The 15,389-nt window shown below is 38.0% G+C and overlaps 2 protein-coding genes across 3 annotated transcripts in view; one reads left to right on the forward strand and one right to left on the reverse strand.

Annotated features, from left to right (window-relative positions):
• Positions 1 to 10,978, forward strand: part of lft (lowfat) — a 215,336-nt gene extending 204,358 nt beyond the window's left edge. For both annotated transcript variants that reach the window (XM_065232949.1, XM_065232956.1), the window contains 3 exons: positions 7,408 to 7,571; positions 8,963 to 9,153; positions 9,221 to 10,978. In XM_065232949.1, the coding sequence (XP_065089021.1) occupies positions 7,408 to 7,571; positions 8,963 to 9,153; positions 9,221 to 9,587 (722 nt within the window). In that variant the 3' untranslated portion in view covers positions 9,588 to 10,978. The remainder of the gene's footprint in view (positions 1 to 7,407; positions 7,572 to 8,962; positions 9,154 to 9,220) is intronic.
• The window catches only part of LOC135710422 (transmembrane protein 65), a 620,863-nt gene that overhangs the window by 339,787 nt on the left and 265,687 nt on the right, over positions 1 to 15,389 (reverse strand). The gene's annotated exons all lie outside the window — the stretch shown is intronic.

The following is a 15,389-nucleotide window of genomic DNA, read 5'->3' on the forward strand; positions in this document are numbered from 1 at the left end:
ATATTTCTACCTTCGAAAATGTTTGTAGGACTCGTTGTGGAATTGTTCTCCAATTCGGCGGGGTAAGGGATAGCTTAGAACTGTGCTGAAAACAACACTCAATTAGTCAGGTTTCCGTTAAGTGTGCTGGTGACATAACCTCTCCAGGCTTTGATTCTGGGGGCGGAGATCATTATCACTTCTCCGATGAGCGGCAGGACAAAATTGGGTGTCCTGGCAGCTAGCTCTTTTGGTTTCTTCGGTATTCATGGAACCGTGGAGGATATCTACGAAATAACCGTTCTTATTTTTGAGTTCCGAGGGGATTAAAAGCTGCTGTTCGGTATTGTGCTGACGCTCCTGACATTTTACAGTCGGCGGGGGGTTTGTTGGGAGTATGTACGAAGAAACTTTTTTAAGGTTATTCTATCAATGATTCAAACCAGCAGCATCACGTTGTGTGGCAAGTACTACCAAGGCGAAAATAGTTTCTGCGCCACCGCTGCCGATGACATAACCGGTTTACAAGTCTACTTGAAACATGCTTTTGCATGAAATAGTCCCTTCAACCACAATATTTGCCCACTTCCAGATAGTATACATAAAATAAAGTCCCGGGAAGAAATAAGCAAAATAAGTTGCTGAGTGAAATATGGCCTCAAAGGTTTTATTGGAGATATAATAGTCAACAAACAAGTAACGATTACAAGAAGCAATTTAATATAGCTGTTTTTAAGGAGGCAAATTTAAACAATTTTTAACTCAAGGAGCAAAAAGGAAAGCAAAAGTAATATATTTATGAAATTATGAGTTTATTTTTCCAGTGTACCCTGAGTTTTTTTTTAGCAGTAGTGTATACCCGTCCTTTGCATATTTTGTTTAAAATTGAACAAACAAAATTTAAACATCATTTAAAAACAAAATACCTGGATACTTTTTCCTTATTTGCATGGAATGGTCTTTGTCTTGCAAAAACACTTCAGCGGATTTCTCTTTATTTAATATTAATACCAGTATTTTTTTTTATAATGCAGGTATAAAATAAACTCATCAAAACTTAATGGTACTTAAGAAGGACTTGTTGCCAAAGCATGCTTCTATTCAAAACCATCTATTGAAGAAAAAGGCATTTTTTGGTAAGATAACAAAATATAAAGATCATCTTCAGTTTTCATTGAAAGTTGTTGAACAACATCCCTGCATGTTTCCAACAAGTATACGTATTACATTAAAACAAAGTATGAAATACATTAATCTTGCCCCACAGAAAGTAGATTTCCACATCATGATTTTTTTCTCATTAATATTACACTAAAATCTCCCATTAGTTGTTGTTGACCACTGCTTTTTATTGTGCAAGATAAATGTTATGTTTACTTTGTTTTGATGTAGTCCGTGAACTTGTTGGAAACGTGCGGCGATGTTGTTCAACAACTTTCAACATAAATTGCAGGTGTATGATGATATGTTAAACCCTATACTTACCACAATTGTTTTCGCTGTTTTGAAATGTTGAATTCAATTTGAAGAAAGCTAAGATGAAGACTTACTCATGAATAAACTTTGACAGGAGGCAGTTAACTAACGACTGTAAGAAGCAACATCAATAGCATCGTTTAACTACATTTTACAAGGCCTACTTTGATCAAATTTACGCAGCAATAAATTTTACGGATGTTCCATATTTTCTGGACCACCTGGTGATAACTCGAAGCCAATGACCAGCGAATATACAAAAAATCACCATTTTACTACATTCCATTTAGTTGCAGGGAACAAGCAAGGCCTGCTTTGATAAAATTTACACATAAATCAATTTTACGGATGTTCCGGATCTTCTCACGGACCATCTGGTGACTACTCAGAGCCATTGAACAGCTAATGTATCTAAAACCACCATTTTACTACACTCCACATAGTTGCAGAGTAAAATCAAGGCCTACTTGGATCAAATTTATCAGATTTTCCGGAGCTTCGAGCGGGTTATGTCGTGACCACTCGGAACAATTGAACAGCTAATATAACAAAAATCGCCATTTTACTACATTTCACGTAGTTGCAGAGCAAAATCAAGGCCTACTTTAATCAAATTTACGCAGCAATACATTTTACGGATGTTCCGGATCTTTCGGCGAGGCACTTGGAGCCAGTGACCAGCTAATATATAAAAAATCATAATTTTACTTCATTATATACAGTTGCAATGAAAAATCAAGGCATACTTTGATGAAATTTACGTAGCAACCAATTTTATGGATGTTCCAGATCTTTCGGTGGGTCATCTGGTGACCATTTGGAGCCAATGACCAGCTAATATTTCAGAAATCACAATTTTACTGTATTCCATATAATTGCGGAGGAAAATCAAGGCCTACTTTGATCAAATTTACACAGCAATCAGTTTTACGGATGTTCCGTATCTACCAGCGGACCATCTGGTGATAACTCGGAGCCATTTCACATTGTTGCAGAGACAAATCAAGGCCTTCTTTGATTGAGTTTATGTAGCACTACATTTTACGGATGTTTCGGATCTTCCGGCGGATCATCTGGTGACCACTTGAAGCCATTGAAACGCTTATATATCTAAAATCATTAATTTACTACATTTCATATAGTTGCAGAGAATAATCAAGGCCTACTTTGATAAAAAAAAATACATAATAATCCAGATTAAGGTTGATCCGGGTCATCGGAAGGCCTTCCGGTGGACGCTCAGTATTTAGAACCAGGTTATGGGTTGATTTTGTTAAAATATTAATCAGCACTACCCATAAATGCCTGTTGCTGTGGATTTTCAGCACCACCTTGTTCTAGACGACTGGTACCTTTTCTCCCCCCGATGGCCTCTCGGAAACCCGGAATAAAACCGGAACCACTTGGCCAATCTGTTCCAATTTTTAGTAGACCATAATTTCGAACATTTTTCTACTCACTGTGAAAATTTCAACCATTTCAAGTACATAATTAGAAAACTTCATAAGCAATAAGAATACAACATTGAATTTGTGATGGCTATATCATAAATACATTTCACAAGTAATAAAAAAAAATCAAACACGCGAAAAACACGAAAATTGTTTTTTAATGTGTTTGTAAAACATGTAGCACATACTATATAAAACTAAATACGTTATCAAAGGAAATACCCTAAGCTACAATATGGAACCAATGTTTCAAATTTGAAAAAGCACAACTAGTAAATTTAATCTTTATATTATACTATCAAAGTTACCCGCATTATCAAAGATACCCCGTTTTACGGTACCTATTTTTGAATCTGACCGGAAATCTGACTAACGTAATTATCGTAGCATAGCCATAATCTCTTGCATTCCAAAGCTTATGGAGGCAACAGTTAATGAAAAATTATTTCTTCAAACCAAAAATAGAATTACTGAATGCAACACGGCTTTTTTAAGGAAGTTTGACCTCGACAAACTTACTTGGATTTAAAGACTAATCATGAAATACTATGGATAATGGAAACCACGTAGAAGCCCTCTATACGGAATTTGGCAAGCCTTTGACCGAATTGACATACCAATGGTACTCTTCAAATTAAAAAAATAAATTGAGCCAAGACTCTTGAAATGGCTTGAATCATATTTAACTAACCGCCAGCAAAAAAACTAAATTCAACGAAAAAAAAATCGACCCCAATTCAATTTACCTCAGGAGTCCCCCAAGGCTCTCATTTGGGACCTCTTCTTTTTATTCTGTATGTAAATGACATTTCGTTATAATGAGAGAGAGAAGGATTAGTAATTTCCTTTAATTCCACTACCTTTTTTGCTTATCCTTGATAGATACGCGTATTTCGTCTACAATGTGCAGACTTCTTCAGTGTCTTGTACTAATACTCGACTGAAGAAAAACATCGCATTTACCAATATATATTAACACAGGTACATTTTCACTTAGAAACTAGGTAAACTTAAATTTAATTTCCTGTAGGAACAGGTACTCCGCTACTTACTCGTTGATGTGCCCTAGGTAGTAACTTGAAAAGCCATGTGTGTCCGTTTCCTTGATCCCTGTTGTTAAAGTTGAATTACGTTGTTTGTTGATCTCGAGGCTTTCTGCAACATCCAATTTCCATGGTGTGGATACGGTTCGTAAAATCGTGATGTCCTCCGTCGATAGTTGGTGGTCCTCTCTGAAGATGTGTTCTGCAACCTTTGATTTGAAATCATATGTTAGTCCTTTTTCCTCTTGCTTTTTGGCCTTATTAACCTCCGCTATATATTCTTAAAATCTAGTTGCTAAAGTTCTCTTGGTTTGTCCTACATATACTTTGTTACAATGATTACAGCTTACTTTATATACACCTGCTTTACCTAAAACATTAACTGGGTCTTTAGTGGATCCTAACAATGATTTCAACTGGTTATGTCTCCTGGTGAAAACTAAATCTAATCCGAATTGTTTTAACTGTGGTCTTAGCTTACAAGTAATATCTTAATCAAATGGAACGGACACTCGTTTCAATGGTTCAGGTGCTGCGGGGAGGGTTGTAAATAATCTCCTTTGTAGAATTCTCGCTTTTTTATCGATGATTGCCTGGATTGTGGTCTCCTTGTATCCGTTGAGTCTTGCTGTTTCGAAGATGTACTGTAATTCCATAACCTTTCCTGTATCGTTGAGTCTGCATTCGATGAATCATGTGGTGAAAAGCGGCCATTTTCTGCTGGAACGAATGGTTGGAAGAATAGGGGATAACTCTTTTGGTGCTTGTTGGTTTCCTGTAAATTTCGTATTCAAGCGAGGAAGATGATGACGATTCCCTGATGACTAGAAATCGAGAAATGCGAGTTTCCCGTCTTTTTCTACCTCGTGAGTGGATTTGATATCCTTGTGAATTCTGTTGATCTCATCTAAAATTTGTGGAAGGGCTTCCCGTTTAACTACGCTGAATACCGTTCCGATTCAAATTTCGGACGATTCAAATTTCGGACACTTTCATTTTTAATTAAATATTACATCCAGTTAGAAACAAAGTAATAATGTTAGATGATCGTGGAGGGCACTAGTCAAAAAAATTTAAAATTTACAAGACATGTGGATCATATTCGACCGAGATAATCAACTTTTAAAAGTGTCCGAAATTCGAGTTTAAGTGTCCGAAATTTGAATCGGCACGGTAGTTCTCTTCCATACAAAGGCGGGTCAGCTTAAGATACGTCCGAACCTTGTTTCTCCATGCTGCATCCTCTCTTTGTGTTAATAGCCATTCCTCCAAATGGTTGATCGCTTCCTTGACCGGTACGCTGGGAAAAAGAGCTGTGACGTCGAAAGATACCATAATCTCGTCCTCGTTGGTGTCTCCTGAAGATTGTAGTTGTTGGGCGAACTCCTGGGTGTTACTAACTGCTTTACTCTGGAACTGATTCGGCATACTCTGGAACTCTTTGACTAGCCACTTCGCTAGCTTGTGGGTGGAGGAACCAACTGCAGACACGATCTCTCGCATTTCATTTCCCGGTTTGTGGACTTTGGGGAGACCTTTGATCCTGGGTAGAATGGGATTGGGTTCCCGTAAACGACCTGCTCCATCTCTTAATATCGATTTGCACTCCTTCAGTGCTTTCTCCACGCGTTTCACTATGTTCTGTAAGGGGTCTACTCGAAGCTGTCTATACGGTCCGTTCTTAGTCTTCGTTGTCATCTGATTATCGTAATCGTCCTTGTCCATGATAACGACCGCGTTTCCCTTGTCTGCATTCACGTAGTATACTGCTTTACTTTTTAGCTCCTTTACAATCCGAATTTCTTTTTCGTTGGCGCGACTTTGTTCCTGTCCGTCCTTGATTATGTTCGATGTGATAGTCCTAACCGTATTCTGTGTTGATGTTGGAAGTGTTTTGGTAATCGCTGTTTCTACGTCAATGATGATCTGCTCCACGTCTGGCTTGGTTGTAACCGCGTATCCTAGCCCCTTGTTGAGGTGTGTCAATTGTTCTTCCGTGAATGATTATGATTATGATGATAGTGGTCTACACTCATTGTAGCACGAAAGCTAGTCCGATGGCTGTGGGCTCTCCTCACTATTGAACTTGATCAAGCTTAATAACCTCTGATTAACATCAGCAAATCGCTGTATGAAGGACCAAAAACGAATGGATGGATTGATCGTCAATTCGCCTATTCATCTCCTTGGGACAGCAAAGAATCTCCTTCCAACAACTTGATCAGTCAATTGGTCTGAAAAAGAGCCATCCAACAGGAAGATGCCCCAATGAATGGGAAGAAGAGCCCGCCCTTTATCCACGAAATGTTAGCAACAGGGAGTTGACATTTTCACTCTCCCCATCCAAATCGCTTCAATTGGGTGCCACGGTAGCCCTTCCCAGCATTTATTGGTTCATGTAGTTTTAAATTAATATTTTTTATTTGCAAATGCTATCATTTTAAAATTACAGTGACTGGAGGCGCACCAGCCTCAGTCTGAAAGCCTCCTTAATGAAGATAAATCAATCAATCAATCAATTACAGTGACTTACCTTTGATGATGTACATATACTTACCTATGATGATGCCTAAATGGTTGCCTGTTGCCGTTGGTTGCTTCTTTTGAAATCCCTTGTACTTTTTCTCTACCGCTTCGTATTTCATTCCCAGCTTCACCGATTTTCACCGGGGATTTTTAACATAAAAACATGTCATCGATATTTTTCATACAGTAAGATTGAGTGAAAAGTGGTCAATAGCAAAAATTGATAAAATCGATTTCCATTCTGTACATTAAAAGTTTAATGTTGGCCCACATTTTGCATAAAAACACAATTTAATATTTACCTTACGGCCCTCCCTTGCCGTGCCTGTTCCTTAAACTATTCTTGAAAACGCTGTAATAACCCTTAAAAAGTCAAAACACGAAAAATGGTCACACAATTGCTACACTAGCCGACACTACTATTACCAAAATGGCTTCAAAACACGAAAATGGCATATAATAGGCTTAAAAACGCGAACATGGCCTTAACATCTATAACACGGCTTGACAACTATTATAATACTGCAACGGCTCCGTAAAGCTTCAGCAATTGAGTCTTCCAAACAAACGAACTGTTATTTAAAAACAAAACTAATAATAATCTTGAAACGTCAAAATGATCGTTATTGTAGTTCAATCTGTATTTTCATAATTTCAAACTTAGCTAAATTATGCATGAAATTTGAAAAAAAAAAATATGACTATAAATTTCTTCAACTCACCTGAGGGCAGCCAGTGATCCATAATTGTACCCATTGAAAAACGTTAGTCTGCATAGAATCGTATATCCCGGACTTTTTTCGATCTAAGAATCTATGCAACTTGGATAATGCTCACGCTAGATGTCATGCTAGTTTAAGACATGTTACATAAAATACAATCTAAGTCGTACTTTAACGTACTAACATTTTTATTTCTTTATCAATTTACAGTAAATGTCGTCGAAGCGCTACAGGAGTTCTGGCAGATGAAAGCAGCGCGGGGAGCAGAGCTAAAGAATGGCGCACTTGTGATATACGAATCCATCCCTTCGACCAGCCAACCCTACGTGTGCTACGTAACCCTACCCGGTGGTAGCTGTTTCGGAAGTTTTCAGGTATAATCTGCTCTTAACTGCGTTACAAAAAAACACACAAGCCTATGGCTAATCATGGAGTTTGTGAAAGGAAACCTTAGTTAAAACAAATCAGTATAGGTGAAACGCCCACCAAACGAAGGTATTGGTTCTCATGTTTCATATGAGGGTTCAAGAACAATTTTTATGTATTTCATATATTTCAGTGTAAATCACGTCCTTCAAAAATTGGACCCATTTTAGTCCAAATTTGTCTGGAACAATTACTGTCGATAGAACGTTTTCACACTAGCCTTAAATGAAAGAGAAGCCACCAGTTTGATTCATAAACCCAAAATATGGTAAAGTTTGACGAAGGTTTAGAGGACGCACAAACAGTTTGAAGATGAAATGGAGATTTTGGTAAATTTATTGAATTTCACTTACTTTTGTGTTATAGTAGTCTACACGTTGATGATAAAATTGTTGTTGTTGTCTTGTATATATTCAACTAGGGGAAATGACGGCTTCGGCATGCCAGACTATTTTCGGCAACCCAAATTGAAACACTATTTTCACTGGATTTTCTTACGAAAACACTTCACTGAATGCATGCAAACGATTCTTTATGCTTTCAGCTTCAATTTGACTATATTTTTACCACTGAGAAAAAACAATCTAGCAAGATTTTCTTGAAATGAAACACACGCACTACAAATTGTAGCTGATTTCGAGTTGCCGATAATAGAACAGCAGATTTTCATGCAGTTCAAATGGAATGGCTGCCGAAGAAAAACTGGTTGCCGACAATACTCGCTCTCACTAGAGAAGATTGGAGCTTTGTAAAAGCGTTTCAAAACAGTTTTTGACCATTCTTTCGACTGAAATTGTTAGAGTAGCTGGCAGCAAAAGATTGTAAGCAAACCAATACTGCATATGTGTGCGTTCCTTAGAGAAAAAGGCTATAGAAAGAAGGTCGCTGCTTAGGTTGCCGAGAATACGTAAATTCCCCTATCAATTTACCCTATCTTATCATTTTTACACATTTCTGTCTTTCTTGAATTGCTACCAAACCGACTGCAACAAGTTTGTTGGAAATTTTTATAGCAACCACAAATTACAACCAGGAGTTGGACAACTAGAACAAAAGTTAGAGTGAAATTTGAAATGCAGCCATAGTCATTCCTATACAAATTTCAAACCATTTGCGCGACCTCTAAGCCTTCATCAATCTTTACCATTATTTACACTGATGATATGTTTGGATTATAAATCAAACTGGAGGGTGGCCTATAAGAAACCTAAAACATTTTTTTTAATGAATCACTCGAAAAAGCACATATGATTTCGTTTTTCTGTGTTCCAGCTATACTGATTTTTTTAAATAATAATAAAAACCCCGTGCTAATGGTTTAAATGTTGGCTCATTCCAGAATTGCCCCACGAAAGCCGAGGCTCGACGAAGTTCCGCCAAGATAGCTTTAATGAATTCCGTCTTCAACGAACACCCGTCCCGTCGGATTAGTGACGACTTCATCGAAAAGGCAGTCCAGGAGGCCCGCGCGTCGTTCAAAGGCGAAAACCAAGAGGAAGATGGACCGGACACGGGAATCGGAGCGTTTAGGTAAGGCTGAAATGAATCCAACCGAAACGTTGAAAATAAACACTAACCCAACCGTAATCCTTTGCAGATTCATGCTGGAAACTAACAAAGGTCGAACGATGCTCGAGTTCCAGGAGTTGATGACGGTGTTCCAGCTGCTGCACTGGAACGGGTCACTCAAGGCGATGCGCGAGAGGCAATGCTCCCGACAGGAGGTGGTAGCCCATTACTCGAACCGCTCGCTGGATGACGAAATGCGTCAGCAAATGGCTCTCGATTGGATCGAACGGGAACACGAAAATCCTGGACTGCTCAGCAGAGAGCTGGCGATTGCCGAAAGAGAACTAGAGACTGCTCGGTTGGCTGGACGAGAGCTGCGATTCCCCAAGGAGAAAAAGGACATCCTCCAGATGGCTCACAATCAACTCAACGGCGGCAGCAATATCAATAGTTGAACATCGATTTGTGATGGGCGCTAGTTTTTAAGGATCGGTAGCATCAAAACAAACAACAAGTTCATATTCCAAGAAGTGCATCTCCTGTTATGATTACTCTGCGCGTGTAGCATTGACATTGGTCTCGTACTTGCTTCTTTTTGGAATCCTAACGTGTGAAAATTCCTTATTAATTTAATGGATTTGTTTTTATGCATTAATGATTACGTTTTTTGTTTGATATATAGTTTTATATTAGAGACGAACAAATCATGCAGCAAGGTTTTATTTGCAAATAACTTATAATCGATAAACGGACAACCAGAACATAAGCTCAAGTAAATGTGATTCTTATCTCCATACTAATCATAGCACTTACGAGTAACATTCCATAGCCGGTATTCTGTGAACAGTGTGAGTTTTTTTTTTCTTTTAATTTGGTGGTGGTGATTTTTTGTTTACTAGTTGACTACTTTTACATTCTAATCTTTTAACCTTCCACAGAGCTACTGATAGTTTCACTACAATTACGATTAAACACCGCACCTACGAATTATTCCCATCTTATACTGATAGAACGAATACAATAGTTTAACATAGCAAGTAACACAGCATTAATACAATAGAACCCGGACTCGGACAAATGTACATACACACCCAACAACGATTCAGAATCCGTTCATTGTCGATCTTAACACCGTTCAATTTCGCCTTTTACTCTTTTAAGCGTGCAAAATCGTTTCTTTTCTTTTTGTTTTTTTTTCCAAAATTTCATTAAAGAGCAAATCCCACAGCCAAGCTGATCAAATGCAAACGAACATACAACCTGGAGGCAAATGAATTTTTCGATGCGAGAAAAATCTATTTATTCAAACAAAAATGTGATTTTAATTGAGGAGCAAAAATTTAGTTAGAAAAATTGGTGATTTTGAAAAATCGAAAATTTTAATTTATATTTATAATAAAATGCAAAGGCAACAGCTGCAAATATTTACACCTAAAAGTAATTAATCTAGAAAATGTTTTTTAACCGTAACTACAGAAATGAATCCTTTCGGCCAAATTTAATCTTAAAATTTAGACGAAAATTGTGATGTATGCGTAAAATTAAATTTTTATATATTTTATATTTTTAGCGGATGACCAAGCGACATTTTTAATACTTTTAACAGCTAGAGGTAATAACTGAATGCGAATCATATTGATAACAGAAAATAATAAACGAGAAACGATGCTGGCAGGGGGAGGGAACGCTACGAACCAAGCTGACGATGTATTACCATTAAATAATAAACAGAAAGTGGCGGAAAACCGTAGCATATGTCGCCCTGCCAACAACGCCTATCAAAAAAGTGTAAAGATGCAGTTTTAGCAGAAAAAAGCGTGAATAAATAGTTTCGTTTTAAATAAAATGGCTTCAAACTTTTGTTTTTCATATCACTATATCACCGTAATTTACGCAAATTTTCCCCCTTTGTGTCTGTTTGCACACAGCGAAAAAGTCATGTAAATTGTGGTTCCCTGAGGCCGACACATGCAAGCGGTTCTAATGACACAAGAGTCAGTTGCAAAAGACTAGAAAATCAATTCAAACAAACGCACTTTTCGCCGTTTTGCGTATGCTTTGGTTTAGGAACACTTTATTTTACATTAAATGTTTGTTCACGTTCCATGATTTACGTCAAATTGCCTTTGTTGCAGCTTCCTTCAATGAATGCTCGACAATCTTTCAAAGTTTCCTCAATAAATTAGAAACACTGGAATAAGAGACCAGTGGAGAAAAAAACATGAATTTGGCAACAAGATAAACATCAAAGCAATCCTGGCATCACTTGCATTTGTAACTGCTTGCGAGTGACTTCGCCAATGCACCGACGATCGAGTTCATGAGAGATTGTTAAACGATTTTAATACTCCTCCCTAATTGAAGCAAACCATTTGTAAACATTGCAGATTGGAACCGCTTTCGACAATTCGATTGGAATCATAACAGTGTCTCCGCTGGTCTCTTATTCCAGTGTTTCTACAATAAATGCTCCTTCCAAAACACCATTGAGCATTTCTTTGCACATTTAAAAAACTTCTCCATTGAGCCTTTAGTACACCCAGCAACATAGCATATATGGAACTCGATCATCAATATGGTAAAGGGTGTCCACGATGAAATTGCCACACTATGAAATTGCTCTAACTTTTTAACCGTTGGGTAGAATTTAATGAAAATATGGGTGAATTTAGTTCATAGTGCATTATTTACATCCTGCAAGTTTTAAAGTCCTGTGATCAAAACTCGCGGAAATGGAGTCGAAAGAACAGCTCGTGCGTGATAAAATCTTGCGCATTCATCACGAGAACAAGGATCTCTCGCATCGTTCCATCGCTAAAACGTTGGGAATTGCGAATTCCACGGTGTCGCGAGTGATTAGGCGGTTCGAGGAACGGTTGACCACCGATCGGAAGCCCAGAAGTGAAGGAAAAAGTATTCCGTACAACACCAAAAATCACAACCGCGTAGTTGGGGCCTTCAACCGAAATCCGAACGCCTCCGTTTGGGATGTGGCTAAGAAGCTGCACCTAAGCCGAAGTTTTGTCCAGAAGGCCAAAACTAAGGCTGGGCTTCGAACGTTCAAGGTACAAAAGGCCCCTAATCGCGACGAGAAGCAGAACAAGTCCGCCAAAACCCGTGCCAGGAAGTTGTACCTCAACATGCTGACGAAAGTTGAATGCTGCATCATGGACGACGAAACATATGTGAAGGCCGACTTAAAACAGATCCCCGGCAACCTGTTTTTCACGGCCAAGGATAAGTTCAGCGTTCCGGAGCATGTCCGCACTCAGAAGATGTCCAAATTTTCGAAGAAATTCCTGGTTTGGCAAGCCATCTGCACGTGCGGGAAGCGGAGTGCACCTTTCGTGACCCAGGACATGATGAACGGACAGGTGTACATAAAAGAGTGCCTCCAGAAGCGACTGCTTCCTCTCCTGAAGGCCCACAACGTCTCAACAATCTTCTGGCCGGATTTGGCCTCATGCCACTACTCCAAGGACGTGCTGAAGTGGTATGCGGACAATAAGGTCAATTTCGTGCCGAAAATGTTCAACCCTCCCAACACTCCGGAGCTCCGCCCCATCGAGAAGTACTGGGCGATTATGAAGCAGCACCTTCTTAAACGACCTAAGGTAGTGAAGACAGTCGAGGAACTGAAGAAAGTATGGGTTTACATGCAAAAAACGGTTGATTCACAGGTTGTGCAGAATCTTATGGCCGGGGTTAAGGCCAAGGTGCGGGCATTTGCGTATGGACTGTAAATAAAATACGAGTAAAATGGTAAAATGAAGTTTAATAGTTATTTCTCAATCCCTGAAAATTTGATGGCAATCGGATGAAAACTCGAATTTTGCGAATCAATGTTGTGTGTGGCAATTTCATCGTGGACACCCTTTATAGTAGGACATCGATCTATCAAACTAATTATACCAGCTTTAAAATGAGAAAGGTGATCAAGAGGGTAGTCAATTCTATTAAAATAATAATAATAACGTGGTTTATGATTCTATATCTTCTTAGCACTTTCGGACTCATGTCTTTGTATTGCCTTAATCATTTACGTTATTTATTTATAATTATAAAACTATTTTTATCAAATGCATCATATTGCTTTACACAGCATAGCATAAATTAACGTTTGCATGAAAAAGTAGAAATTTTTTGCCGATTTTTTAAGCGATGATTCAGTTTTGAAAGCGATACGTATTGCTTTTTTTTGTAATCATGACCAAAACTGAAGAAACTCCAAGCGAATACTTGTTTATTTCTTTAAATTTGAGTGGGAAATTTTTTTCAATTTTTTTTTCTCTATGATAAACTTAGATAATAAATGTATCCACAATAGTTTTATCATTAAATAGCTGTGGTGGAATTTCTTCTCCTTGGAATTGAAACGTAAAACAAACATAAATCTCTGAACTATGTGTTTTGAGCTGATCTTGCATCTTTCCATTCGCAATAATTTTGCAAGAAGGACAAATTAAATTGAGCGCTTATTGATACATGTAACACCCAAGGTTTTAACCCTCTCTATGTTTATCAATTGCGTACAATTGAATGTTTCTGCTCAAATTCCAACACAAAGATCTACTGACTGGCTATTAGAGTGATGCAAAATTTGAAATTTTCGCTCCAAAATACTTAAACGATTCCAAATCGGATTCTGACTAACCTCTCAAAATTTGAACCCATTTGGTCAGAAACTGAGATGGCACAAACCATTTGAAGTTTGTATGGGAATTACTATGGTAAAACCAAGATTTTTGTTCATTTCTATCTAATAATTCACCATATCGGTCTGCTTCAAAAGCTTTCAACTGTACTTGTAAGAAAGACAGCTACAATTTTGCTGAAAACCACTTTTTGATTAAATGCAAGGATCGAAAGTTATCAATTGTTCAATGCGCTGAAGTCTTATGATCATGCTCAATCAACTGCTCAGCAGGCAACATTGGTGTTTCTGGGGCGTTGAATAGGACACAAAAATCATGGTTACTATGTCACACTGCAAAATACAGTGTTGCCTACAGAGCAGCTGCTTGATCATGTCATAAGTCTACCAATATCTTAAATAATTATTAACTTTTTTCTGTCTCGTTTTACATAGAAACGATCTTCAGCAAAGTTGTAGCTGAGAAACTGTTGCGCAGCTAAACATGAAAAAAGACTAGAAGGCAATGAACAAAAAGTTTAGATTTCCCATAGTAATTTACATGTAAACTTCAAATGGCTTGTGCGAAGTCTGTTTCTAACCAAATGAGTTGTAACTTTGGGAGGCTAATCAGGACCCGATTTGAAACCATTTAAGCACTGTGGAGCGAAAAAGTCAAATTTTGCATCAGTCTACTGGCTATCTACAATATGACTGATTTACAACGCGCTTGATTGACTTCTGACCGACTTGAAGTCTCGAGTAACGTTTGAAATGGGACTATGTCCAAAACGTAAACAAATCGAGTTTTGATACCATTCTTTAGCACCGCTTGATAGCTACTAATCGGGTAGGAAAGTTCCACATAATCGAGAAAAATCATTAAAAATAACTCGATTTTCGAAACGGCCGATCAACGAAATTGTTCGATTCATCAATAGGCCCGCACGCTAAAACGGCCAACCATTCTTTTTTTTTCATTTAATTGATAAGCTTAGTGACGTAGAAGGGCCGATGATTGGGTAATTTCAAACCAAAGCTAGGCCCTACTGCTTGAGGCAGGGCCGATGATTTGTTTTGAAATTAAATTGTTATCGATTTTCAAATATTTTTGAAAGCTTTTCGCATATTGTTGATGTTGTATATTGAGATACAGTTACTATTGTTATTGTGAACAATATAAACGCCTAAATACTTCCATTTTCTTAAATATGAATTGAATAGTGGCGGAAAAATTTAAAATTCATTTTCTGGTTTGTTTACGTTTTGCACATAGGCCCATTTCAAATGTTACTCTAGAAGTCACGCGTTAATAAATCTTTTGATAAGCCCCCTTTGCCCTAAAGCTAGTCTAAACAAGAATGACCGCATTACGTTGACAATTCGCCTTTTAGTTCATTCTGTAACTCTTTACTCCTATAGAAAAAAGCGAACGTCAGTCTGTGCGTGAAACATGTTAGACATTTTCCACATTTTCTTAACCTTTCACTACAGTGTAAAATCCAGGAGGCTGGCAATCCCACATCAATCCTATACGTTTGACTGTAGGAAACATCACGGGCCTTATGTAAATACGGCCCGCTTCACGTATACATGGTGAAAAGGAATGGAAAATCGTTTTATA

This window comes from Ochlerotatus camptorhynchus, unplaced genomic scaffold, assembly GCF_037179485.1.
Source record: "Ochlerotatus camptorhynchus isolate MF236.1 unplaced genomic scaffold, CSIRO-AGI_Acam_v1.1 ptg000036l, whole genome shotgun sequence".
Taxonomy (NCBI): Eukaryota; Metazoa; Arthropoda; class Insecta; order Diptera; family Culicidae; genus Ochlerotatus; species Ochlerotatus camptorhynchus.